General features: G+C 38.7%; 1 protein-coding gene across 1 annotated transcript in view; it reads right to left on the reverse strand.

Moving 5' to 3' along the window:
- mpped1 (metallophosphoesterase domain containing 1) overlaps nt 1-18224 on the reverse strand; it is a 48206-nt gene extending 29982 nt beyond the window's left edge. Inside the window, exons 1-4 of the mRNA XM_026923401.3 lie at nt 18037-18224; nt 15551-15931; nt 13524-13705; nt 1524-1749 (exon numbers count right to left, since the gene is read on the reverse strand). Of these exons, the coding sequence (XP_026779202.3) occupies nt 1524-1749; nt 13524-13705; nt 15551-15714 (572 nt within the window). The 5' untranslated portion in view covers nt 15715-15931; nt 18037-18224. The remainder of the gene's footprint in view (nt 1-1523; nt 1750-13523; nt 13706-15550; nt 15932-18036) is intronic.
- Between the last annotated feature and the right edge of the window lie 9070 nt (nt 18225-27294).

Here is a 27294-nt window from a genome sequence, read left to right on the forward strand (position 1 = left end):
CAAACTCTAAAAACCAATTATCTGACACAAGGGACCGATACGTCCCACGCTAAGCATCAATACACAGCCCTGAGGGAGCCGAAACACACCCCACCCCACACACATACACACACCCATGCCCACGTAGGTTTAGCTTCTTTTCTCCTTTCTTGTCTCGCCATTGTACGTGGTCACGCTTAAGTCTTCTTACAAGCAATTACATTCCCTAAGTGGGAGGAAAGTAGCACAATGAGACAGTGTGTGTCTGATCAGGAGGAAATACAGCCTTGGACGCAGAGGGATGCCAGCAGAAGTGTTAACGAGAGACAGACAATGGGGGAACTGGGAAGAGATGGAGCAAAAATAGAGGCGGACTTGAGGGGGAAGGGAACACAGAGCAACATATGGTGACAAACAGACAAGGGGGAGACAAGGAGAGAGAGAGAGAGAGAGAGAGAGAGAGAGAGAGAGACGAACGTCCCACTTCTCACTCGAGTCACACCCCTTTAACTCGACACTGTTTCGGGTTTGGACAGTGTAAGATTATAGGTAATAGAGTAACACTTTTACAGAGCTGTATTAAGTCTGAGGAAGTTCAATCATCACGATCATTTTGAAATCAGCAGGTCATCAAGATTACAAGTCCAGTCACCTAGAATGACAACTAGGAGACTGAGTTGTCAGAATATCGTACCAAACATAGTGTCACGATACCGAAATGACACAATGGCAAAATAAGACATTAAAAATCCTGACATTAATAATGCTGTTTTTAAAACAATCACATTGCTCTCTCTGCCATCTATTATTTATGGTTTTTTTGTAAATATTCATTATAAAACTTTTCACCTGAAAGTTTTACATCTGCTAATGATCTGGAAAACATAATTTATTGGCAGTTAATGGACCACAAGCAGTTTTGTTCATTTGCAAATTCGCCATATATTTGTAATATTTGCATATTTGTAATACTGACAAAGTATTGAACTTTCAGTACTTTACTACAACAAGATATAAGACATTACATTGTTTTAAACCACAGTGCTATGAAATTCTTAATTTTTTTTTTTATTTCTCCATAACAGCAGCCCTGGCACTACAGTAATTCCGGCTGTAATTCAAATCAGGTTTATATGATATTAATCCATGTGCTCATTCTCAAGTTATCATTTCTATAGTGACAGCTCATTCAAAGGCTTGTCATAAATTAAGCCTAATAAACAGGCTAATAAACAGCTAACTTGTTTTGCAGATGTTCAACAATGTTAAATGTAACTATAAATGGGTAAAAAATTATGGAGTGTCATTCTTTAATAAACAAAAATAATTGTTATCATTGGAAAAAGAACATAACAGGAAAATAATTATCTTTGGGGTGTTACCGATTTTGCTTCATCGCACACACCCCATCATGTTTTGTTCCATACTTACAAATCCAATTACAAAATACGTATCTGTTGAGCATATTTGACTGGTATAACTCAAGCTACAGAAAGAAAGAGAGCAGAAGAGGAAGTGAGACAGACAGAGAACTGGTCACTCACCATGGTGAACCGTAGATGCGGAAACCTCTGACGGTAACATCAGAGTCCTGCAGGTAGATGCAGTTGGTGAGCAGCGACTGCACGTTCTCATAGTTCTCAGGCTTCAGCTTGGAGGCGGAGGGAAAGTAATAGAAGTCCTGCTTGATCAGATCGGCCATGAACTCCTGATCGAAAGTCAGCTCGTGGTTTCCTGCTATCACAATCTTTATCTCGTAAGGTAGGGTGCCTACAGAGAGAGGACATGGAAGAAGAAAAAAATGTGGTGAGAATATTTAATATGATTTAAAGATGAATTAGTCATTTTATATTTCATAAATGTCAACTTGTGAAGTGTCAACTTGTGAAATTGTTGTTTTAGCTATCAAAGAAGTTCGCATAAAAATTATCCAGCGTTTTGTTTATTTGGGTCGCCTATCAAGCAACGTTAGCACAGTGCTAACTAGGTAATATCTTCCCCACTGCAGTGTAACAAATGTCATACGCCAATATCTAAATAACAAACACCTCATCTTTTGAAAGTGATGTCTTTCCAGTCATTGCTAATACTAATTCTAGTTAACATGCTAACTCTGGTTGAACTCTACGAGGCACTGTAGATCCTGAGGGTGGATCTTTGTGTACATGGGTGGGAATGGAGAGACGGGCTCAAGAAGTAAAAAAAAATCATTCAAAATCATTAAAACTCCACCTACTAACTGCTAGAGACCTAATCTTGACCAATTTTGATTAATCTTGTCTAAAGCACCTTTAAGTAATTTTAGGTTGCTCTTAAAATAGACAACGCTATCTATAAATCATTTTAAGACATTATAAATGATCTAAACTACCAGTTCAAAGTTTGTACACACTCCTAAACATGTTTTAATAAGGGCTTATGGTTGAAATGTGTTTCTAAGACAATAGTGAAGTTAATGCTTCACTAGTAACTCTGGGAATTTGAAGTGCATTGATATAAACCTGTTATTTGCCCTGCAGCTTGAACTACTGTAAGAGCTGCTGTTATAGAAAATTAATCAACACCTTCTAACTGATCAGATTTGAGAATTCAGCAGCGCTGTGGTATAAAGAGGAATAAACGAGTGTGAGCTCAGATGGTTTACAACAGGATGTAAATCATCAGTAAACCTCATGAACAGCATGGCCAGATTACACGTTGCTAAAAATACTTTTAAAGCCTGTAGGGTTGGGGGGTAGTTTTATGGACAGGTGTGTTGAAGATTTATTGAAAGAAAGAGAGAAGGAAAGGAACTGCTCATGATCAAACGCACATCACCACATCTGTGAAGCATGATGGCGTGGGCGTGTACAGCTGCTGGTGAAGCTGGTTCACGTTTTTATTGAAAAGATAATCAGAATAAATACTGAATGATCAGAAAAAAGGAATACAAATGCTGCTCAATGAGGTCTTTTTTCTCATTATTTAGAAGAACATAACTATATGTAATTGGACCTTAGAGACCACAGACGTAGCTTTGAGGTGGCATTTTTATTGTTTGTGTCTTGGTGATCTAATATGTAGAGTAATAATAATTATAATAGTGAAGATTACAAAGTATTTGAGATACTCAGATTAAAGCAGATGGCTTAGTATTTGGATGGTGTTTTATCTTGAAGCACGACCCCTAACCTGCAACTAATTCAGAAGTATCTCATGGGTTGAACATATCAACTCCAAAGCACTCATATACAAATAATAAACACAATTTAATTATATTAAATTAATATTTAATATTTAATTATATTAAATTGTCAACAATATTCTGAATTTGTTTTCAAAATAACGTCCAATTATTTATGCATCCTGAGTATAGATGAGTGACAAAATAACGAAAAATCCAGAAGTAAGTTTTCCACCACAGGAAAGTCTTCATGACAGAGGCTCTTTTCTTTTTCTGTTTTCTCTGTAACATGACAAGCTGTGGTTTTTTTTTTGTCTTATTAACTTTAAGAGAGAAAGTAAAAAAGAGAGGCTGGAGTGGGAACGACTCTTTCCTGCTGCTATAATGTAAGTGATAACAGGAACTTATTGTTTTTTCGAACATACCACAACTTTAAATGTAACGATAAAAGGATATATAAAGTGTCATTCTTTAAATAATAAAAAGTAATCGTTTACAAATTGCTGTGGTATAAGAGGAATAAAACACTTCAGGACATACTGTTATTGGAAAATCCTTACACAATAGATGTATGCATGGGAATGCATAGATTACTATTTACTACATGGTTTTACATGAGCAACTGTCAACAAAGAGCCAGCTCTTTTGTGTGATTGGGCTAAATTAGTGTATTATGATGTTTTATTATGAGATAATATTTTATATTATTCTTGGCAAGTGATATTTGCTGGGGATATACGGAAATTTAGCAGACAAACGATGGGGGGTGACAGTGTGGATTTGGAAAGGCAGGAGGCAGATGAGTAAAGGCTGATGATGTGCCTGATATTAATTTGGAAAGATAACAGAGACATCTCTGAAACATTCATTAAGTACCACAATTAATTAAAAAAAATTCTACGCTTCAAACTTTTCGTTGCCACTAATAAACAAACCTTAGTACGCTTCATTCCGTCTCATTGTGCAATATGTAAGCGTTCGCTAAAATATTCATATGCGGCATGGAGCGGACCTGTCCACGCCTGCCAAACACACAGACAGCCTGTCCCCACAAATCTCTAATCCTCCTGCACACACTCACGGCAGCGCCCCGAAATCTGCAGCGAGGAAGGGAGAGGGAAAAAAATTACAACAAACATCTGGAGCGCTTCCTTTATTTGAAAAGTGTCATAAAGAGACGAGACGCATCAGAAAGTGTCAGGTTTGGTATGTGAAGGAGAGTTCAATCACGCAGAGTTTTGACAATTATGCAGTCAAGCGCATCCCTGAAAAGCAGCAATTAAATTGAGGGAGGGGGAAGACTGGAGGAGGGGGAGCTCTACTGAAATGTCAGCACACATACACACACAGAAAGACACACACACACACACACACACACACAGACAGGGAGCCACTATGAAATCTAACACATAAGGTGTGAGATATAAGCAATTTACCTGATGTTAACACACACGTACATTATATTTTACAGCGCCGCTAGAAATCTGCAGGGATAAGCACATTTGTGCTGTCGCTGCGAGCAAATCGTAAAAAAAAAAAAAAAAAAAGTCAGAGAAATGACTACGAGTTATGCTGCTTGGTGGAGAGATGCTCTTTAAGCTTTGCTCATGAGCCGGAGAGATTTAGAGCCGCCGTTACAAAAGCTTCATTGCATTTAATGACACATTTCTGCATATTTTGGTTATAACTGAATCTTTTTTCCCTTTCACTGCTTTCTGTTGTTTCAGTTCTATTTGCATATCTACTTAATCCCTCGAACCATCAGCGGGTCCAGATTTATATTCCTCACTCTTGTAACTAAACTCCTTTCCTATTAGTTACGTTGTAGCTACTGAATAGTTCATTGGAGTTGCCAAATACTTGAAATTTAAGGGTAAAAATCAACTTTGCAAACAAGAAATTCCTATCATGCAGGATTTTACTAAGAAAAAAGAATTTCACCATGAAAATCAGTGAGCAGGATGGTTACGTTTTCTTTTTTCCTGACATGTGCACCAACAGTAAGTAACTAGCATGGCACAAATCTGGTGTGAGTGCTACTTAATAATAAGCACCTCCTCCATTTTGTTTACCAACCAATGACACCACAGCCCCGCCCACTTGTTCGAGATCACCTTGATAAATGCTGCCTTCAAGTTCTGTTGGAAATAACGTAATTATGGAGCAAGCACTGTTTGAGCACCAGCACAATGTCGTAATTACGTAATTCTTTCCGTAATTAGATATTACTTATGTTTCTATGAGCTATCGACCGGGGGGCGTGTCTATAACAAAAACCACCGATACAAAGTGATGTCTACAGCAAGCAGTAAGATTTAAGCCGTAATTTTGCATCTTAACTGTTGAGTTCTTCATTTTCTTACAGTAAGGCAAAATAAACATCTTGTTGTTGAATAAATAAAAACAAAAGAAATTCTTTCATGCTGTCCATTTTTTTCTCACTCCGTCTGTTTTTTTTTTCAACCAAAAGCACTTGGACACACTCCACATCGTAATCGACCTCCGAACTCGTACACAAAGAGGACGTGAAGTTGGCACTAAGCGAAAATAACCTCAAATAACCGACCATCTTTCAAGTCCGGTGTAATGCTACACCTAAACCATAAATGTTGGCGCCCCTGCTACACAAACAACCTCCTTAATTACTCCTATCAATATTCCCTAAGTGACATTATTTCCCAAAATTTAGCACTCATATTTCTTTGCCATTGATTTTACTTTTTTTGACATGTAAAAAAATCCACATTTTCCCACTGCGCTCATCACCTTACTCTATTTTTCCTCCAGACTCCCCAAACTGCTCGTAAGGCCCATCGCAGAATTACAGACAAGACTCTGAGCTCTACAATGGAGTCATTCTCTTAGAAACACAAAGCAAAAAATATAGTCTTTGGAAGCAATCAATCACGCAAATACAAAACGCCAGCGTGAGGGAGGAGGGGGATGCGAGGAGCCTGCTGCTTTTGTGATGGGGGAAAAGAAGAGAGCAAGAAAAAAGGAAAAGAGATGCTTTCCCCGCTCAACACGCCTAAGCCGGACACGCAAATGACTGTTGTTATTAGCCTCCATCTTTTTTGTCTTTTTGTATTTCAAAAGCAGCTTTTAAGCAACAAAACAGTTTAAATTTCACTATGAATCTCGTGGACAAAAGCGTCTGTTCTTTTCATGTATTTTCTCTTCAAAGGGAAGCAATTAAATATATGTGGGTGCACGCATGCCCACACACACACACACACACACACACACAGAATAGAATGCGCACACAGGGACACATGCACGCATCTCTTTCTCTCATACATGGCTAATAAACACAAACTCAATCCTTAAAACAAAGTGTGCGTGTGTGTGTGTGCGTGTGTGTGTGTGTGTGTGTGTGCTTTAGAATAGTAGATACCGGGCAGAAGCTGCTGGATCTAAGTGTTATTCTCCCTGTATGTGTGTTGTAGTGGGTGGTCTGTAGCCTTTGATGAGGAAAATCCTCCAAACTCCAAATTCTGGGATTGTTGGAGGGGATTAGTGAGCTGTGTGTGTTTATTATGTGCAGTAATGCAGTAGGCCAAGCATAGCCTGAAAAGAAAAAAAATGCTCAATTTTGGTTCTTGTTTGGGGACAAAGAATCAGAATATGACAAAAACTGATACTAAACAAAACATGCTGACTTTCATCCATTCATTCATCTTCAGTAAGCGCCTACGTCTACGGTTTAGCGGTAGCATTTACCATTTTTGACCTCTTGTTATGGCGATATACGAGAGACACCTGAAAACGAAACTTTTCCAGCTAAAGCAACGGTCAGACCAAATACGAATAATATTCAAAATCAAATTCACTCCATTTGCTTCTGGAAGCAGTTTGTTTCACTTTGCGCTAACTTCATGAGAATGTGAATTCATGAGCCTTGGTCTTGTGAGCCAATAGAAAACAAGTGGGAAAGACTGTGGTCTCTGTGGCTTGGTAAAAAAAAAAAAAATGGAGAAGCTGCTTATTATTAAGTAGCAATCACACCAGCCTCACTGTTTTATTATTGTTGCTAGGCTCACATCTGAAACAGATAATTAAATCAGCAGTCTCATCCACCTACATATGCTACGGCTTTTGTGGTAAAATTCTGCCTGCTAAGATTTTTCTTGTTAGTTGCCCATTTTGAACTGCTTGCTTGCAAAACAAAAAGAATAAATTTAAGCAAACATTACATTACTTTTGCACCAGTTGTGTGATTACAGCTGTGATCACACTGTACGAGATGATCAAAATAATATCCTGGCTGAATTCTATAAAAGACTGTGTGAGGATGTATTCTCCGTGTCAGATTTTACAATGAAGATCCTCTAATGAGTAAAGAAAAAATTACTACAATCTGCTTACGGCATCAATCTGCGTGATCGGGGTCACAAAAACAGAAACATGGGCTTGAGATAATAAAGATCTTTTTTTCTATTCATTAGCATGTTTCGTTTATGTTCTTGCCATTGCCACTAGTGTATTTGTAGCTGTCTTGTGAGTTTTTGTGTAATCCTAAGCCTAAGTTTTCTACGAGGTTCATAGCAGTGGTCACAATCACTCTGAGATTTTAATAAAAAAACTTCTGACACTTCCAGAACTTTCGTCTTTGGTCACAATTACATTAAATCAGCCATCAATGAGCATGACACATTATGCGTTCTAAGATCACCAGAGAACTATTTTATGATGTTTACTAACCCTAACCCTGAGCTTTCATCCTTAATCCATTCTCCACCAACTCCCTCTGTTTCTTCACTTCTGCTTCGTATCCTTTCCCCTTTCTTCTTTAACTTCCTTATAAGTACTTCCTCTTCATTTGTGCATCACTCATACACATTCATTTATCATGAGTGTGACCTTTAGGAGGAGGAGTCAAGGTGGAAGATGTCCCTGTGTATCACCCGTTGGTGGTTTGAGGGGATTTCCACATTTTGACTAAAGTGATCAGTCATCAGAAGCCTCTTTAATGCTCACCTGCTTTACCTGTCCTGTATGACTCTGGGATTATATGTCAGTTTTGTAAATAACGCACTAAAATGTGTCTCATCGAAGGAGTTTTAACAGAACAAAGCCTTTCCAATACAGCCAGAAATAGAAGTGCTGATTGATTAATTTCACTTTTTTAGGTCAGACAGAACTGGCAGTCTTCTCTCTAAGCCGTTGGATACAGGACAGAAGGTTGATATTAGCATTTTGGAGGATGCGATTTATTGGCAAGACTGCCTGAGCATACACTTCAAGAAGCATCACCGAAAGACATCCTGCACTTGATCTCCTGGCACACATACACAAACACACACAAACACACACATACACACACAAACACACATAGCTTATGCCTGCACTTTCATGTCTTTCTTTGTCAAAGTGTCATGTAAACACCTACCCCATCATAATGGATGGAATCTTAATCTCACGCACACACTCACACACACACACACACACACACACACACACCCTATCATAATGGAAGACCTTGTCCTGAGCCCATCAGATGAACAGCATTATTCACACACTGAAAACAAACGTGGTGCTGGAACAAAAAAGGGATGCCGATGAGACGAAGGAGGGAGGAAAGTCTGAGCGAGGCAGATGGAGAACCAGACAGAGCTTGATGCAGCAGAGGCATGCTTTTGGTTTTGTTAGTGACTTGACGTACCTTGGGAATGTAAACAAAACTAAAACCGTAAAACCAAAATCATAGCTCTAGTGTATGTTATAAACACACACATCTCAGTGAAGCAGGAGCGCACGTTGCTCTCTGGTGTAGCAAAGTCACAAAACATCTGCATGAATTTTACAATCAACTTCTCTTAGATACTCTTATAAGACAGTAACAAGTAACAAGCAATGAGATGAGACCTCATATGTGACATTGCAAAGACGAGTGTATTCTCCCAACTTCAGAACTATTTTTGGTTTGAGTTTTAAAAACATGCAGTAGCTCTTGCTTTCAAACGTCTTGATGAAGTATTCTCACAGTAAGAATGCTTATCATTTGTACCGTGCGGTGAGCAAAACGCAAAACACTGATCATCTGGAGGCGGCCTTTAATGCAATATATTTGATTGGAGGTGCTGTCTGAGGCAAAACAAACCTCATCAACATAAATGTGCACACACACACACACACACACACGCACGCAAAACCACATTGGCAAGCTGACTTCCCCAAGATGTTAAATACAAAGAAGAGAAACAAATACTGAACATGGCCCATCTGTGAAGAGGAAACTGTGAAAAGCAGGTTTTTCATATGTACATGTACACAGCACAAGATACCAAACATAAAGTACTAGCACACGTGAACAGACAGATGGTAAACGATTTGGCTCTTAAAGCTACTCCCGCACAAGATTCTGTTTTATTTGCAATGTTAAAAGCTGTAAAAGGGATGTCAAGCTTCCTCGTTAATAACCCACAGCAAATCCTTCAGCAGAGTAAAAACCCCACACGGAGGCGCAGGAATAAAACCGAGCTGCAGAGTCTGAAGCAGAGAGAAGTGAGAGAGAACGCATTAAAGTTTCATGTTGCTTTTCTCCGTACAGAGACCAGAGAAAGAGCAAAGGGTCTCTGCAGAACTGAAGGGAGAAAAAAAACATCAGGATTGGGGGAGAAAGTGAGAAAGAAACTTTTTACCCTAGCTTTTTTTCCCTCTACACATACACACACACACACACACACACACACACCTTACACTGACCACATGGCTGTTGCATCATAAACGGAGGCAATCTATTATTAATAATCTGGACAGAAGAGAAGCATACAGACAGACTACTAAACTTCCTGACCCCTAAAAAAAAAAGTGAGAGCCGTCCATCTTCAGTATTAACTTCACCATTTCTCCCTTGACGTCCTCTCCATCTTTCTACAATGAGATCCATATTTAACTAGAACACTTGGGCACAGTACATCTAGAATGTTCCTTACACTCCGCTACTCAATATGCCTGACCGAGAAAAACTGACAAGAGCTGACAAGAGCACACTCATCTCTCTCTCTCTCTCTCTCTCTCTCACACACACACACACACACACACAGCTGCAAGAAAGACAGGCTTAAACAATCAACGCTGAGCTAAGGTAGTGCGATCAGTCACCGCATTTGTCAAGCATTTTTTATGACACCAATCACGATCAACTACTATCAAAGTTATTTCGAACTGCTGAATTCTCAAATCTGATTGGTCAGAAGGTGTTGATTTATTTTTTATAACACCCCTCCTTTACAGCAGTTCCAGCTGTAAGGCAAATTACAGATTTATATTAATGCTCTCATTCAAATACGTTATCGTTTCTATAGTAACAGCTATTTGTTGATATAGTAAAGTTTTCTTTAGTGAGGAAAAATAAGATGCTGGTGAGGGAATGACTATTTGTAGCTGCTATAATGCAAGCTGTAACAGGAACTGACTAACTAAATGGATCAAAAGTACATGTCGATATATAATAAATAAAATATTGTAATTGTTGGCAAATTGCTGTGGTATAAGAGGAAGAACACACTTCAGAGTGTTCGTACAACAGCATACCCCAAGTGTTTTATTCCTTACTTATAGTTAAAAGCCAACACTTTTAGAATATAAAAAAAATTCTCAAGGCATATTTGGATGGTTAACAATTCTAGCTTTCTAAAGAAGCTCTATTTAGTTTTTTTTTTCTGAAAGGCAAAGGCTTAGGGTTCTACATAGAACATTTCTGCCTAAGAGACAAAGCAAAGGACTTTTTAGGATACTAGTTGCACCTGACTGGAACTGGAATTGGACTGAAAATGGAATTGAATTGAATGGCTTTAAACACGTATGATAAATCAACCTGAATCTAACTCTACTTTGATCTGTGCTGGGGTTCTCTAAAATTTTTTTTACTCCCTGGCTGCAAAAAGTGTGAAAAGCCCCAGTGTTAAATGATATACAGCTCCCCATTTCAGTTGACATTAGTAAAAGGTTAAAAATAAAATGGTTCAGTAAGTACTGAGGGTTCTGAATGCTAATGTATTACCAACATTTGTTTGAGGCCCTTCATTACAACTGATTAGCATTTGGGACATTACTCTTTAACCTTTAAACTATCGGGAGTTCAGACTTAAATTCCTTACTCTCATAACTACACACTTTTCTTATTAGTTCTGCAGTAGTTACTGAATAGTCAGTGTTGTATAATAACTAATAGCTAACATACCAATAAAGGTATAATAACTAAATTATAACCATACATTCACACTTAGGGGCGATTTTGCATAGGCAGCCAGGAAACTGGAGAACCTGGAGGAAACCTTCATGGACACAGGGAGAACATGTGAAACATCAGATGGACAGTAACCTAAGGATTGTATCAGGATTCCTGGAGCTGTGAGGCAGCAGCTTTGCACACTGTGTCATGAATTCCCCCTCTCAGTGCAGCTTTTGTTTGTTTCGACACGTGTCTTTGGTTTTGGTCCTGTCTCCGCCCCCTGTCCTGTCATTCGTCTGTTACTCATTTGCTGTCAGCCATTAATTAATCTTAAACTATTTGTACCCTGCTGTTTTTGTGTTTCCTTGCAAAGTCTTAGCATAAGTCCGAGCCCCAGGTCCCTTTGTTTTTAAACAGAGTCTCATTCTTTGTTTCATGTTTCCTGGTTTCAACTCTGTTTTATTAATTGGTTATGATTACAAATGATAATAGTTTGTTGCTGCCTGCCTGCACTTTGACCCACACTGTGCACTTTAACTACAATTCATGGATTGCCATAAATATATTTTGAACTAACATCCACACATCCTGCCTTTACTCACTCCTACAGGTTGTCTCCTGTCACCCAGCTGATAACTTCTCACAGTAAATTGTGAAATAGGTTCCATGTATCTTAGGAAATATCTCCCAAATATCTCCTAGTACCAATACTCCGAATGGGATTTCATACATTTAAACACAAAAAGCAGAAATATTTACTACATTCTAAGGTTTTTATAAGGAGGTTTTTTTATGATCAAGAGATATCAAAACAACTTCAAGCTTATTAATTTCAAGCTTATATTTCTCCAAATGATCCCACATAATCCGACTTTAAACTTGAAATATTACACTAGCAACTTTTTTTAAAAAGTTGCAATACTTTTTTGGTATTTGCATTCTTTTATATGTATATCTGGTGGTAAAGAGTTATTATTGGTTTCTGTACACACCAGTCAAACATTCAAATAGTTTCTGAACTCAAAAAATACGAGTGAAGAGTTAAATAAGGAATGTGTACACATATTTTTTGCATTACCATATGTGTGAAGTGTGATGTGAGAATGTGTGTTTTTTAGTATCATCAGGGAAAAAAGTAAATCACATTTCAGAGGGCTGAAGCTAGGTAAAGAAAGCAGCATGGGTGCTGCACGCTCTCTCACACACACAGAAACAGATGAGGAAAAGGATGAGGAGTCGAAGGCATAAATATTCATCTAAAAACAAGCGGGAGAACAAAACCCTAGGAAGACCCGTCACAAGAGAAAAGAGAGGCAGAAGGCAGGGACAGGGGAGGATGCATCACAGGGAGCACGGCAATGAAAGATGAGAACAAGTGAGTGAGAGAGAGAGAGAGAGAGAGAGAGAGAGAGGGAAAGGGACTTGAGTGTTATCAGTTATCTGAGAAAACTGCAGGCTTTTTTGGCCTTGTCTTATCTGCCTGCCCATGCCTCCTGCACCCTACTGCATAACCTTAGGAGGGCTGCGCTCCTATCCATACACCCTTCTGCCTCTTGTCTTCATTCCTCTCCTCTAAAAAAATGCTGTTTCTCTCTTTCTTCTCATCTCTGATGCATTGCACATGCAGCCTTTTCCCCTCTTTAATCTGCTCTGTGAGCGGAGATAGCCTACTGAGCGGAGATAGATACTATCACTTGTCTTAAATTACTGATTTGCCTAAAAATTTGTACACTAGTGCTGCAAGTGGAAATGACAATGTTTCATTATTTTTTCCATAAAAAATCTTAAAAAGATTACCCCTGAAAGAAAGAAAGAAAGAAAGAAAGAAAGAAACAAACAAACAAACAAACAAAGTACAGTAACAGAAAGAAAAGAAAGTGTCATAGAAAGTACAGTAACAGATTGAAAAAAGAAAGAAAGAAACAGACAGAAAGTACAGTAACAGAACCGAGTCTCTATGTCAGACTCTATGTTAAGCAGTTTGGGCTAAATTAACTATTAATTATCGTTATGCTTCTTCTACTTCTTCTTCTTTATCTTGTATTAATAATTTAATACAAGAAGAAGAAGCAGAAGTATGAGGAATAAGAATATGGTGCTCACCCTGCAAGCACTGTAATTATAAGCAGAGAGTTTAAGGGGTTAATAGATTTACTGTGCTTGTTGTGTGAGTGAATGTAAAAGCCGATACGAATACATTCTCACCGAGCCAGTCGTTGAATTTCTTGACTTCGCTGGGCAAGCCAAGCTCAGTGAAGTCTCCTGCGTGCAGTAACACATCGCCGTACGGCATCTGAATAGAGTCCGTGCGCGAGTGTGTGTCCGAGATACACACAAAGCGAGTGTAGCCTGGTGGCTTAGGGGTGTCATGGGGTAATGGATCAACCCTGAGAGAAAGAAAAGTTGAGAGAGAGGAAGAGAAGAAGAGAAGATGGAGTGTTTTTAGGAAGAAACAGGAGTTATATGAAGTTCTCTGGAGGTTTGTGGTTGCAGAAGCAGCAGCAGGTCTCTAGAGGAGAGGGAAATACTTTTGAATAAGAGTGGCCCACTTTAAAGTAACTACTGCTGGGTCAGCCTGCCTACCTACCCCATACACACATACACACACACAAACACATGCACACACACAAAGACACACAAACACACATGCACACACACATAGTAAGATAATGAGACTGTATATACTATACATTGTGATTATTCATATTCACCCTCTCTCCATGGTAGAGGTGTGTTAGAGACCTGATTTGCTTTTTTTCCCTGCTGTAACTACACATGATTGGATTATCAGACGCATAAGCACTGCATTTATAAGTAATTATAAAAAAAGGTACAGTATGGTGACATTTTTGTTCCTCAAGGTACAAACTGTAATCTCAATACTTTCTAAATGTAGAAAAGACATACCCTGACTTGAGACGCACCCTTGGTTTGAGACTTACCCTTGACTTGAGGCATACCCTTGATATGTACCCTTGACATGAGACGTATCCTTGAGACATAATCATTACTCGAGATGTACCCTTAAGATGTACCCTTGAAATATACCCTTGAGATGTTCCCTTGACTTGCGACATAACCCTTGACTTGAGACATACCCTTCAGATGTACCCTTGACTTGAAACGTACCCTTAACTTGAGATGTACCCTTGAGACATACCCTTACTTTGAGACATACCCTTGAGACCCACCCTTGACTTAAGATGTATCCTTGACTTGAAATGTACCCTTGAGAGGTACCCCTGACTTGAGACATACTCTTAACTTGAGATATACCCATGACTTGAGACATACCCTTGACTTGAGAGGTACTCTTGACTTGAGACATACCCTTGACTTGAGAGGTACCCCTGACTTGAGATATACTCTTGACTTGAGATGTACCCCTGACTTGAGAGGTACCCCTGACTTGAGATATACTCTTGACTTGAGAGGTACCCCTGACTTGAGAGGTACCCCTGACTTGAGATATACTCTTGACTTGAGAGGTACCCCTGACTTGAGACATACCCCTGACTTGAGACATACTCTTAACTTGAGATATACCCCTGACTTGAGACATACCCTTGACTTGAGAGGTACTCTTGATTTGAGATATACTCTTGACTTGAGAGGCACCCCTGACATGAGACATACCCTTGACTTGAGATGTACCCCTGACTTGAGACATACCCTTGACTTGAGAGGTACTCTTGACTTGAGACATACCCTTGACTTGAGAGGTACCCTTGACTTGAGACATACCCTTGCCTTGAGAGGCACCCATGACTTGACATGTAATTGTTGATATAGTGAAGTTTTCTGCATGGAGATGTTTATTTAGAATTTATGGAAGGAGTCTCTAGTGTCAGCGCTTTGTAACAGTCAGAGGTAAAGTTCCACAAGATTAAATGTAACTATAAATGGATAAACTGTATGATTATGTCATTCTTTAATAAATAAAACATTGTAATTATTGACAAATTACTGTGGTATGAGAAAAATAAAACACTACAGAATGTGCTGTTAGAGGAAAATAATCAATGTCAGGGTGGAACCAGCACCACACTACTCCATCACTGATTATTTTTCTATAACAACATACCTCCTAGTGCTTAATTACTTTCATACTGGCCTCCCATAGTCCTACAAAACAATTTGTCATTAATTATATACAGTGCTATGCAGTGAAATGCAGATGGAACTGCAAGCATAAGAGTGTGAGAAAGAGAGGAAGAGAAGGAGAGACTTACATATGGACGTGGGGTGGCTGGAAGCGTCCCTGGTTAATGTTGTAGAAGGTGAAGGCCTGAGTGGGGTTTGCACTGTACTCGTCTACTTCCACTGCTCCTCTCGCTCCTCTTTGAGACTGCTGCTGCCTTCGTGCAGCCATGATCTCCGACAATGTAAATGCCATGCCAGCAAACACACACACACACACAAACACACACACGCACACACACACACTCAGAGCGACTCCGTGCTGGCTGGCTGAGTGTGAGTGGAGCTGAGATCACTTGCACTGGTGAACTGAGATGAGAAGCAGATGAGGCTCAGTGTTCAGTAGCCCCCGTGCTGGCACTGTGAACCATCATGATGCCAAGAGATCCAGCTCGACTGAGAGGTACACACACCTGGAATGCAGAACAGACAAGTGGCATTCTGCTTAACTGTGATGAGAGGACAGAGGCGAAAAAAAGAGACAGAAAATGAGACAGAGGCGTAGAGGACACTGGATACACACACTTTCTTATACACACAGTTTCCATTCGAACTACACTCCAAGCTTGCTGAAACACAGAAAATGGTGTAAATGATGTCGTCACATTGCGATACACAATACACAATAAATCCATCCATTTTCTGTACCGCTTATCCTACACAGGGTCGCAGGGGTCACCTGGAGCCTATCCCAGAGAACTCGGGGCACAAGGCGGGTGACACCCTGGATGGGGTGCCAACCCATCGCAGGGCACAACTGCACATACACTCAGCCTACAAAACATGTTTTTGGACTGGGGAAAACCAGGGTACCCAGAAGAAACCCCTGAAGCATGGGGAGAGCATGCAAACTCCACCCCCAGCCCTGGAGGTGCGAGACTACCTACTAAGCCACCATGCTGCCTACACAATACATTATATATATATATATATATATATATAAATCAACAACGCTATATTATTAAAAAAACTATATGTTCAGAGTTTGTGACATAGCATTTACAAAAACTAAAACATTTACCAGCAAATAGTGTGTAAGGAAAATAAAACAAGTGGTACAAAAATAGATTCACATCCAATCCAGTCAAATCGGCTATTAGTAACTTTAAATAAAAATGGTGGTATAGAAGCATTGATGTCTGCTGAGAATCACGATTCATAGAAAAGTATATCAGAATGTTAATGTATCATAATATTTGTACCATATTGGCCAGTCCTGTGTCCTAGTTTAAGAGAAAAATATAAGCTATTAAGGGAGAATCAACTATCTTTGGTCGCTGAAAAAATGATGAGATCTGACAGTGGTGTTTGAATTTACATCTTCTTTCTTTTATCTCTTCTTCTAATTTGCAAAATTGCATGCAATGAAAAGCCCACAGGCAAAATGCAATAACAATATCTGTACACTCTCAGAAATAAAAAAGGGTACTAAATTGTACCATTCCTTCCATCATCGCTGGGCAGCACACTCCAATTTTGTAGCTTTTAACCTGAAAGGTGTGTATAGAGTACCTTTAAAGTGTCGCTCTAAACGGTAATTACAGTCCAATTTATACCTTAAATCTTTATTAAAGCTACACTTTATCCACAGTTCCAGGTGAACAATACATATTACATAATAAAGGTGCAAGCGATACTGAAGTGACAAGAAAACGGTACAGTTTAGTACCCTTCTTCTCAGAGTGTAATGCATGAAAAGGATCATATTCAAATCACAATATCATATTCAGATCAAATATTAGTATATCACAGCATAATTGCATATCGAGCATAAAATTCAAACTGTTTTTAACTTAACACCAACCGCAGTAAAATTCCAAAATCTTTTCTTGGTTGGATTTTGACTTCCAATGTCAAGCTCAGAGGAAATTATTAAAAACCTACAATAAAATGATTTCATGGAAATGATGCGGATTTCAGTACAGCTCTTTCGGGACAATGTCTGATGTTAATGTCTGATGTTAATGTCTGATGTTAAAACAAATGTACAAATCAAACTGTATCGAATTGAATGATCATAGAGGTATTCTTCTTCAAGTTTTCATTCAGTATTTTTAGTAGTTATGTACAGTTACACAGTAGCTTGCACACTGTATGAGACGATTTCTGTTCGCATTTCTATTTGAATAAACAAATAACTATTAGGAAGTGTTTTATGGAATAAATGTGCATGCATGGATAATATCGTGCATGCATAAGATTGTGAAACCGCTTATATCGGTTTGAAGTCCATGCACAGGCGTGTTTAAACACACACACACACACACACACACACACCGGTGATACAACGGGACGATGCGCTCCTGCGAAATGCTTCCGACTGAAACTCGGAACAAATGACAATTCATGCATTTTTATTTTCAGTGATAAATAAGCGCGCATGTTTACACCTGCTCTAGGTCAGTGCGCTGACATGTTTATTAACAGTGTGTGTGACACCCTGAAGTTTGCACGGTTCCTGTGGGAACATCCTGCACACAACACTGCTTCTGAACCGAGCGGGTGTGCGGGGACATACCTGGATCCTGAAGGGCTGAAGACGGCTGAAACAGCTGACTTTCCAAAAAAAAAAAAAAAAAAAAAAAGACTTTCCAAAAATGACTGAAAACTAAAATGTCAAAAATGCTCGCGCAGAGTCCTGAAGGCGTGAGAGCGCGCGCTCGGGGGTTTGAAGTTGAAAGTGAAGCGACGGCGCGCGCGTGGAGCTGCAGCTATGAGCCTGTGGTCTCGCGCGGACGCACGGAGACACGCCCCCTTCATCCAATAATATTTCTCTCGCTCTCTCTTTCTCTCTCTCTCTCTCTCTGGATCTTTCCATCCACGTCCCCTCTCTGATCCACATCACATCTCATCACATCACAGGAACAGAGGGGATGGACTTACGTCATGCTCGGGTACTTAGGGTCAAAGAGATGATGTGCACGCGCGCGGTCTCTAATGAATGACTGCCATTTATTGAGGTTGCATTAGGAAAGAGTGAATGTAACGTTACTTTAATGACTCTCTCTGTTTACCTGAGCAGAATAAATGTATGCTCATATTAAACAGACCTACAGCTACTGACTGTCCTCAACTTTTTCTACATGAAGGTCATAAACATGGAGAGTTAAAGGAATACTCCAAGCTGAATGACTTGCAACAAAAGTTACAATCAAATCTTTCATCACAAGTTAGTCTGTTTTTCACTCCAAGCTTTCTGCATTACCCACAATGCCATTTGACTAGCTGCTGATAGTGTGCCAGTGGGATTTAGCCTTGGTATCATCTCTATCTTGAGAGAGCGATGCAGCAGCGCTTTAGTACACAGTCTGTCCGGCTCTCTCACCTCCTCATCTGTACACTCTGCTCAAACAAAGTTTAACTGTCATGCTAAATCCACCCTCAGGATCACTACACATCACAAATCCATCCATCCTCTGTACCGCTTATCCTATACAGGGTCACAGTGTAACCTGGAAACAGAACTGTGTACTGGCCGGCGCTGCACTGGGACTTACTATGCACATTGTCTGTCCCAGTAGTCACTGTACTGTCTTGTACTGTTTTGTGCTGTCTGCACATGTTTGCACTTGTGCACTTTATTGTATAATTTATGTAGTCTCTTGTAGTTGTGTTGTTCTGAGTTTCTTATGTAGCACCTTGGTCCTGGAGAAACGTTGTTTCGTTTCACTGTGTACTTGTATATGGCTGAAATGACAATAAACTCCACTTGACTTGACTTGACTTGACTCGGGGCACAAGGCAGGGGAAAACATGGACAGGGTGCCAACCCATCGCAGGGCACAATCACACACACCCTCTGGACAATTTGAAAACACCACCACATATCTTTGGACTGGGGGAGGAAACTGGTGTACCCAGAGGAAACCCCCAAAGCACAGGGAGAGCATATAAACTCCACACAGGACAGAGGCAGGGTTCAAACCCCCAACCCCAGAAGTGCAAGACAACAGTGCACTACACACACACACACACACACACACCATCACAAATACGTCAGTATAAAGTATTTCAGTGTAGGTGTTATATCAAGGTTTCCCAACCTGGTGTTCATGATGGCACTGCAGGAGGTTCATAAGACTGATTAGAGTGTCAATAAATCACATTCAATTACATTTTTAAAGCATTTTAATACACTTTCTTATTATCATCAGATGTCAGAGTGATCATAACTCCATTGTTTTTCACCTGTAACAAGGCACTGATTGGATATTCTTGGTAAATATGCAGTATATATTTTTGTAAATGTTGAATAAAATATTAGTTTTCAGAATATCCTTGTACATGTGTATTGACTTCTAGTAGAATATTTTACCATGCTGTCCTGCTCTAGGACAGGCTCATTAGAGTTAAAGTGGAGATTTATTAGCCTAATAATCTGCAGTTAATGAATGAATCATTTCTGTTTTCACTGAGTCATGAGGATTCAATTGCAAGCAGCAATAGTTTGGCTGGATTTGTAGTTATCTCTTAATTTATCACACAAATTAAAATGCTTTCTTGAAACCTGGACTAAGTGAAACTATAAATCCTCAAGAGTGTGTCACTGTAGTGTGAAGTGAACAATACTACTGAATCAAAATGTTAAAATAATAATAATAAATTCGGATAAATAGGTAGTTTGAAAGAATGGACTCAGTAAAGTGACTCATCATGTCCGTTGCCATCGCTGCTCCTACTGAAAGTTTCCTGTGTTCGTGTTTGTGTTGAGGCGCAGCGCCATCTTGTGGACAGACTGTAAATTTATATTTATCGCACGTGCCGCTGCATTAGCTGTTGTTCTAACTTCAGCCACACGGTGGCGACAAAGTAACAAAAATAAACCTGCCTAACTGCATTTCATATCGCATAGTGCAATTCCTATTAAACTGAAACTTTTTAAAAAATACATTTTTAATTTTTTTTTTTAATTTTTCAGTTATGCCAAAGATTTATTTTAGGATTTAATTTCTAGTTGAGCTTTTTGGGTTTAAACTTCTTTCTTTGAAATGTTCATTTATTTTCACTTTGGTGACTGGTTTCCTTCATTACCCACAATGCTGTTTGATTACCTGCTGATAGAGGTGCAGTGTTGTTTAGAGAGATTAACAGTGCTAGAGCATTCTTGCCTGAGGTTGCCTGAAAACTTGGTCCACGGCTGAGTTCAAAATAAAAGGAAAAAAGAAGATGAAGAAATCTATACCAACAAGACTTTCTATTCTGTACAGATTATCACATTATTAATCAAACAGTGTAGCGTAAAATATTAATACTGAAAACATGAGGGAATTTTGTTTCTGTTGCTTTTACATTATGGTTTGGATTGCTGTCTTGTTGCAGGATACACACATGATTCAACCTTCATGGAATTCCATCCATTCATTCTCTGTACTGCTTATCCTGTGTGGGGTTGTGGGGAGCTTGGAGCCTGTCCCAGGGGGGCTTGGGGCACAAGGCAGGGGAAAACATGGACAGGTTGCAAATCCATCGCAGCGCACAATCACACACACACACTCATTCTGGAAAATTTGGAAACGCCAATCATCCTACAACGCATGTCTTTGTACTGGGGGAGGAAACTGGAGTACCCGGAGGAAACCCCTGAGGCTCGGAGAGAACATGCACACTCTGCACATACTGGCCGAAGGTGAGAATCGAATCCCAGCCCTGGAGGCGCGAGGTAACAGTGCCAGCCAGTAAGCCACCGTGATCCCCCCATGGCATTCCTTTTTATTTGATTTTTATTTTAGATCATGTGTAAAATAGACAGACATGTTTCTTTCCTTTTTCCAAGAATATATTTTTTGCACCTGTCCAGATATGCCATTTACCATCAGAAACCGTTTTTTTCTTCAAGCTTGCCACACTTATAATTATAATGTTGTTGCAACTTCTTCAGCAGATTTGCATATTATATGCCTCCATCAGTTGCTGTTATGCAAATCTCCTGAATTTCTGAAAAGTCAGCAGGAAGGAAGCATGTATGATTTGTTTCTGCTGACTTTTCAGAAAATAATGTAAAATAGGAAACTGTAAAATGGCTCCATGGACTGTACGGATTATATTACGGGATTATTTCAATCAGGTGACTAGGAATACTCCCACTCCCAATAATCCAGTAATTATTCAATACTTAATAAAGTGTACCAGGTTTATCAAAGCAGCAAAAGCACAGAAATATCACACAAAAATATGGAAAAGGGGAATGGGTTCTCTGGAACTGGACCTGAAGAAAAAACAGCACATCCTGAAGTGTATTATTCTACTTATAAGACAGTAATTTGCCAATGCTATGTTGTTTTTTACTTACTAAAGAAGGACGTGTACTTTTTATCCCTTTATGGTTACATAGAATGTCTATGAAACAAACTATGCTTTCTGGCATAATATATATATATATATATATATATATATATATATATATATATATATATATATATATATATTGTATATGCAGCTTGTCATGTTACCAAGACAGCAGAAAGCATAAAGTTCTCTGTCCTGAAGACTTTCCTGTGATGGAAAACTTTATACTACAGCTTTGCCTCTGACTTGTGCAAAGTGCTGACACAGGAGACTCCTTCCAAAAATGCTAAATAAACATCACCTCTGAGTAACCTTCACCATGTAAACAATTACACGTTTTTGTTTGTGTGGTGCGTCCATCATATAAATCCTCGTGTTATTTGTTACTATAGGAACAATAACTTATTGCAGATGAAGCTACTCTCAGAGCTGCTGTTACAGAAAATTAATCAATACCTTCTGACCAATCAGAATCGAGAATTCAACAGGGCTGTGGTATAAATTTCTGTAAAGTGCATTAGAAGTGCAGTGTTTATTCTTCTTCTTCTTCTTCTTCTTATTATTATTATTAATCCTTCGTGATGAAGAAGTACAGTGTAAGACACGCACACACAGCTTGTGGTTTGTATGTATGTATTTATTATTAAAATGAGCTTTTAACAAGTTTTTTCTTCCCTTCGAAACACTTTTCATCCGAGTCGTGGGGTTGCATTGAATTATTCTCATCAACACAGCAGCACATCACTGAGAGCATAAACACATCCAGACCTCTTTAACAGTCTCATATGCTTTTTTTTTTAACCTTTTTCTTTGCAACACAATGAACAGACACTGCCTCTCTCCACTGTAGTTCCATTTCTTCTGACAAGGTAAATATTAACTTCGAACAAAAAAATCAAAACATTTGTACATCATTTACATATCGGCAATCATAAAGCTTACAAAGCCTCACCAGCAGTAACCTGAACCAGTCTGAAAGCCAGTCAGCGAGCGGATGTGTGTATCTGTGGGAACACTGTGTGTATGTGCGTGCTTGTTTGTGTGTGTGTGTGTGTATATGCATGTGTGTTATAGTTTGTGTGTGTGTGTGTGTTAGATTCAGAGAGAACATTAGATTCATTTGTATATGTGGATATGTTGTGTCTAGAACAATGATTCTCATTTCCTGGATTCTGGAGTTACAGATGTGTATGGGACTGTTTTTTTTTTAATTCCATGCCTGTCAGCTTCCAAAGGAATTCTAAACAAATCTCGCCCGCTCCAAATATTTGCTAATAAACACATTTGGTTGTGCTTCCCAAAATATAAACAAATAAGTAATCTAAACCACGGCGATAACGCATTTAAATGACGCAGCGTTACTGTCACCACCCTGAAGTTGTTGATTTTTCTATAACAGCACGTCCGGAAAAATGGTTTATTCCTCATGTACCAATGTAATTTCCTTATACCAATGCTAACATTTTTTCTTTATAAAAAAAAAATAACACGTTTTTTATCCGTTTATAGTTACTTTTAATGTCGTCAGACAAGTCAGCTCCTGTTATCAGTTACGTTATAGCAGTCACTCCCTCACCAGCCTCTTTCATGTTACTGAGAAACTGCAAAGTGTAAAGTCCCCTGTCCTGAAGACTTTCCCATGGAGTAAAAGTTACTGACAGTTACACTGGAGATTCCTTCCATAAATACGTGAAATAATCGTCTCCTTACAGAGAACTTCACCATAACAATAAAACGTCTTTCTTTGTTAAATAACAACACACTCTTAAAGCCACTTATTATTAGTCTTAGATTATAAACATAATCTGCCATACAAGTGCCTGTGAATGTTCTGTTACTATAGAAACAAACTGAAAATTCAACGGTTGTGATATATTGAAGATTAATGAATGAACATGGTAAACTCCAGGACCAGGAATCAGTTTTACTGCTGTGTTGTGTATTTTCCAGTAACAGGACAGGATGTTTGAAGCAAATAAACTATCCTAAAAAACTGTTAAAAAAACAACAAAAAAAAAACAACAGCAGTCAGGGGGTAGTTCACAAAGCACGACCAATTTGTTAAACTGCACATAAATTGGCTTTACATTTACAACTGTATTAATTCTTTTAGATAGACTGTCATTGTGTTTTCTAAGAAAAAAAAATTAGAATTTTTTTCTACAGATACATTATTGCAGTAGACATAAAATTTGCATGCAAGACAAACTTTATATAAAAAATATAGAGCCCCTAACACTTTTGCAAGACTTTGGTTTTATATGTGTGTCCATTCTATTTATATTCATATAAGTCATGTGAATATTAACTGAAACTGAATAAGTACCATGCAAGTGCTAATAAAAAAATCAAGTAGCCTTAAGCGTACAGATGGCAGACACACACACCCACACACACGCACACAAATGTAGATGTACACTGAGGTCCTGAAGTCTGAGACCACTAGTGAAAATGCAACTTTTCTAATAGAATACAATTTATTTTGTATTATCAGCAAGGGAAAAGAAAACTCTTGGAAATATTTACATGAACATCAGAATTTCATTTATATTTTACATATAAAGTATCTGGTTTGTCCTCCATTTGCTTTAATGACAGCGTGCACTCGAGCTGGCACAGACTCCACGTGTTAAAAACCTGACGATCCACGTTAGATCAGATCCATCGGAGTGTCTAATCACATGCTTCAATGGAAACGATAAGACTTGAGGGAAATCTGATCTTTTGTACAAAGGAGTTCACATTGTCAATATCACACATTTGCTTATATTAAAACAGTGACCTAGAAATGTGCATGTGAACATTTCCTTTCTTTTCTGCTTTCTAAATGAAAAACAAATCCCAAATTTTCAGTGTGGCTTCAGACTGTTAGACCCCAATGTATATTCATATTATATATTCAGATAGAATCATAATTTGTGTGTGCTCTGGATTTGGAATGTAGCATCTCACTGTGTTCGTGTGTGTGTAGGTGTGTGTGTATATGGATATCAGTAGATTGTAAGTCAATTCTGAAATGGGAAGAAATTGGAAACTGCACTCAGGCTGCTTTCATACTGGGCAGTTTTTTCTTCTTCTACATAACACTGATCGGACTGTCTTTGGTACCAATATGAAAAAAGCAGCTCACACTGATTACACTGAGTACACAGATTAGCGTGCTTATCTTCCTAAATTTATTAAAAACATGGCGGTTTCTTGCCAGGGGTGTCAAACTCAAATTCTGCCTGGAATATCAGCATTTTAGTGAGACCCTGAAGGGCTGTAATCGAAGGCTATATATATATATATATATATATATATATATATATATATATATATATATATATATATATATATATATATAATGAAGAACTAACAGAAACTATTAAAGTAAATGCACTAGTGGGTAGTAACATTTATTATACTGATTTATTACACTGATTATAGTAAAAGCTTTTATGAATGCATTCCTTTGTTTAATCACATTTTATTGGATTCCAGCCGCTGTGGTGAGAAACAGGATTAGCCAACTGGATGGTACTGTTTCTGTGTGAAAGTTACTAGCCAGATAGCTACACTACAAGAACAGCAATACGGAGATGAGAGCTGGTAAAGTATCCTGCTGGAGTTTACTGCAAAAGAAAAGTAGATCAGGATTTATAATATAAGATGTAATTTTCCCATATGATTAACATGTTATTGTAATCATTTTCAGTGGAACTGTCATAAAGGTGTTTTATGGCAACATTATTAATATGGAAAGATTGTTTGGGGGTAGAATGTGCCTTAAATAATTCAATAACAAATTCATGTCATCACTGCTCCTACTGCTGTCTGACATCCACCTGAAATACACAAGAGTATCACCCTTACCAATTTAATCGTACAGATCAGAAAAACAATCATGATTTTATTTTGTATATTTCCTCCTCCCAGTGAAATTAGTTTCTGGTTACACCAGTACCAGCACAACACATGACCTGCTTCGGAATCGTTTTTGTTGTTGATTTACATCAAGCCAGCCGCAGTAAAACCCAGAGTGCAAGTAGTTTACGGTAACTACCATCGGATATTTTAAAAAGCGGAAAAAAGGCTGCAACTAGTCCATTTTAGTACAGCAATGTGAGGTGCGTTCTCATGTGCTGTAGAATTGTGGTCGCTGCACTACGGATCTGCAGTGAATTCTGGATGGTGTGAAAATGTTGAGTAGTAGAGTAGGCCTGCTGCAGGCTGTTTCACTACTATTTTTTTCCAAGTTCAATCAGGCCAAATGAAATGAGGCTGCGGGCCGGATTTGGTCCCCGGGCCTTGTGTTAGATACATGTGCTACAAGTAGTATAAGCAGTTGCAGGGGGCTCCATCATTTTTAAAATATGTAAAAAAATTTTTTTAAAAAAATCACTTTTACTATCACTTGGTGAAAGGGGGCCCCCTTATGGTGTGAAAAGAACACAAACTGCAACTTATCTAACTCAGCACAAAAAGAAAAAAGTGCAAAAAGTAGAAGAAGGGAATTTTTTTTAACCAAACCACTGGTAAAAAAATCAATGCTAATTAATTGGATTTAGTCGATTTGTCCACTTCCTGCTTTTGCTTGAAAAATTTAGTGGCCAACTAGCTAGCTAACTAGTATCTATAGTAAATGTTAGGCTAACACATGTTAAGTTGCTAGCTCATTAGCTCATACTGACAGCTGCATATAAAATAACACAACTGGTGCGGGTTGGGGGCCTCTGAGTAAGTTGTCGCTTAGAGCCCCCAAATGTTCAGAAACAATTTATTTATCGATATTTTACCCAACTATTGCGAGGAGGAAGCTTAGTATTCCATGATGGTATGTGTAAGATTATCATGTTGTTATAAATCTCCCTATATTCACTCACTAATAAGACAAGTTTTTACTGGCACCTTGTCCTCCAGGTTGTTTTTTTCTTGTTTGTCCCTCGAGCTGTGGCCTGATTGGACAGGTGATAGAAAAGCACTTGTTGTAACTATGTGCTTTTTGGTAAACCTTTTAAAAGCACTCCGCAGTGAGTACTAGAAACTAAACACGCAGTGTAACTGATTTAAAAATAAAGAAGTGTTACTGTGTTTTTGGTGCTATGGGCAGCCATGTTGATTTGACCTCACATGCTGAACTCCCAGACTTTCTCTATAGGGATACCGAGTTGAGGGGCGTTTTTGTTAGTTTTTCCACTAGTGGGAGGTCAGAAATTCGAGTTATGAATTTTATTCGAACATGGCAGACAGCTCAGAAAAATTCTGCTAAGTCATGTATAGCAACAAGTATCACAAACATGGTCTTGTGTGTACATTTGTAACAATGCACATAACTCATGTTGAGTTGACAACATGTTATGAAGGATAAGATTAATGTTAGGGTTGGGGGTGGAGTAATCTTTCAAGCCTCATCCTGTGACAGCATATTTCTTATCTGAAAAGAGTCAGTGTGGCTTCAAGGCTTTCATTCTATACTATACTGGAGTCATATCTGATTCCACTTGTTTAA

Source organism: Pangasianodon hypophthalmus, chromosome 18 (genome assembly GCF_027358585.1).
Source record: "Pangasianodon hypophthalmus isolate fPanHyp1 chromosome 18, fPanHyp1.pri, whole genome shotgun sequence".
NCBI lineage: Eukaryota > Metazoa > Chordata > Actinopteri > Siluriformes > Pangasiidae > Pangasianodon > Pangasianodon hypophthalmus.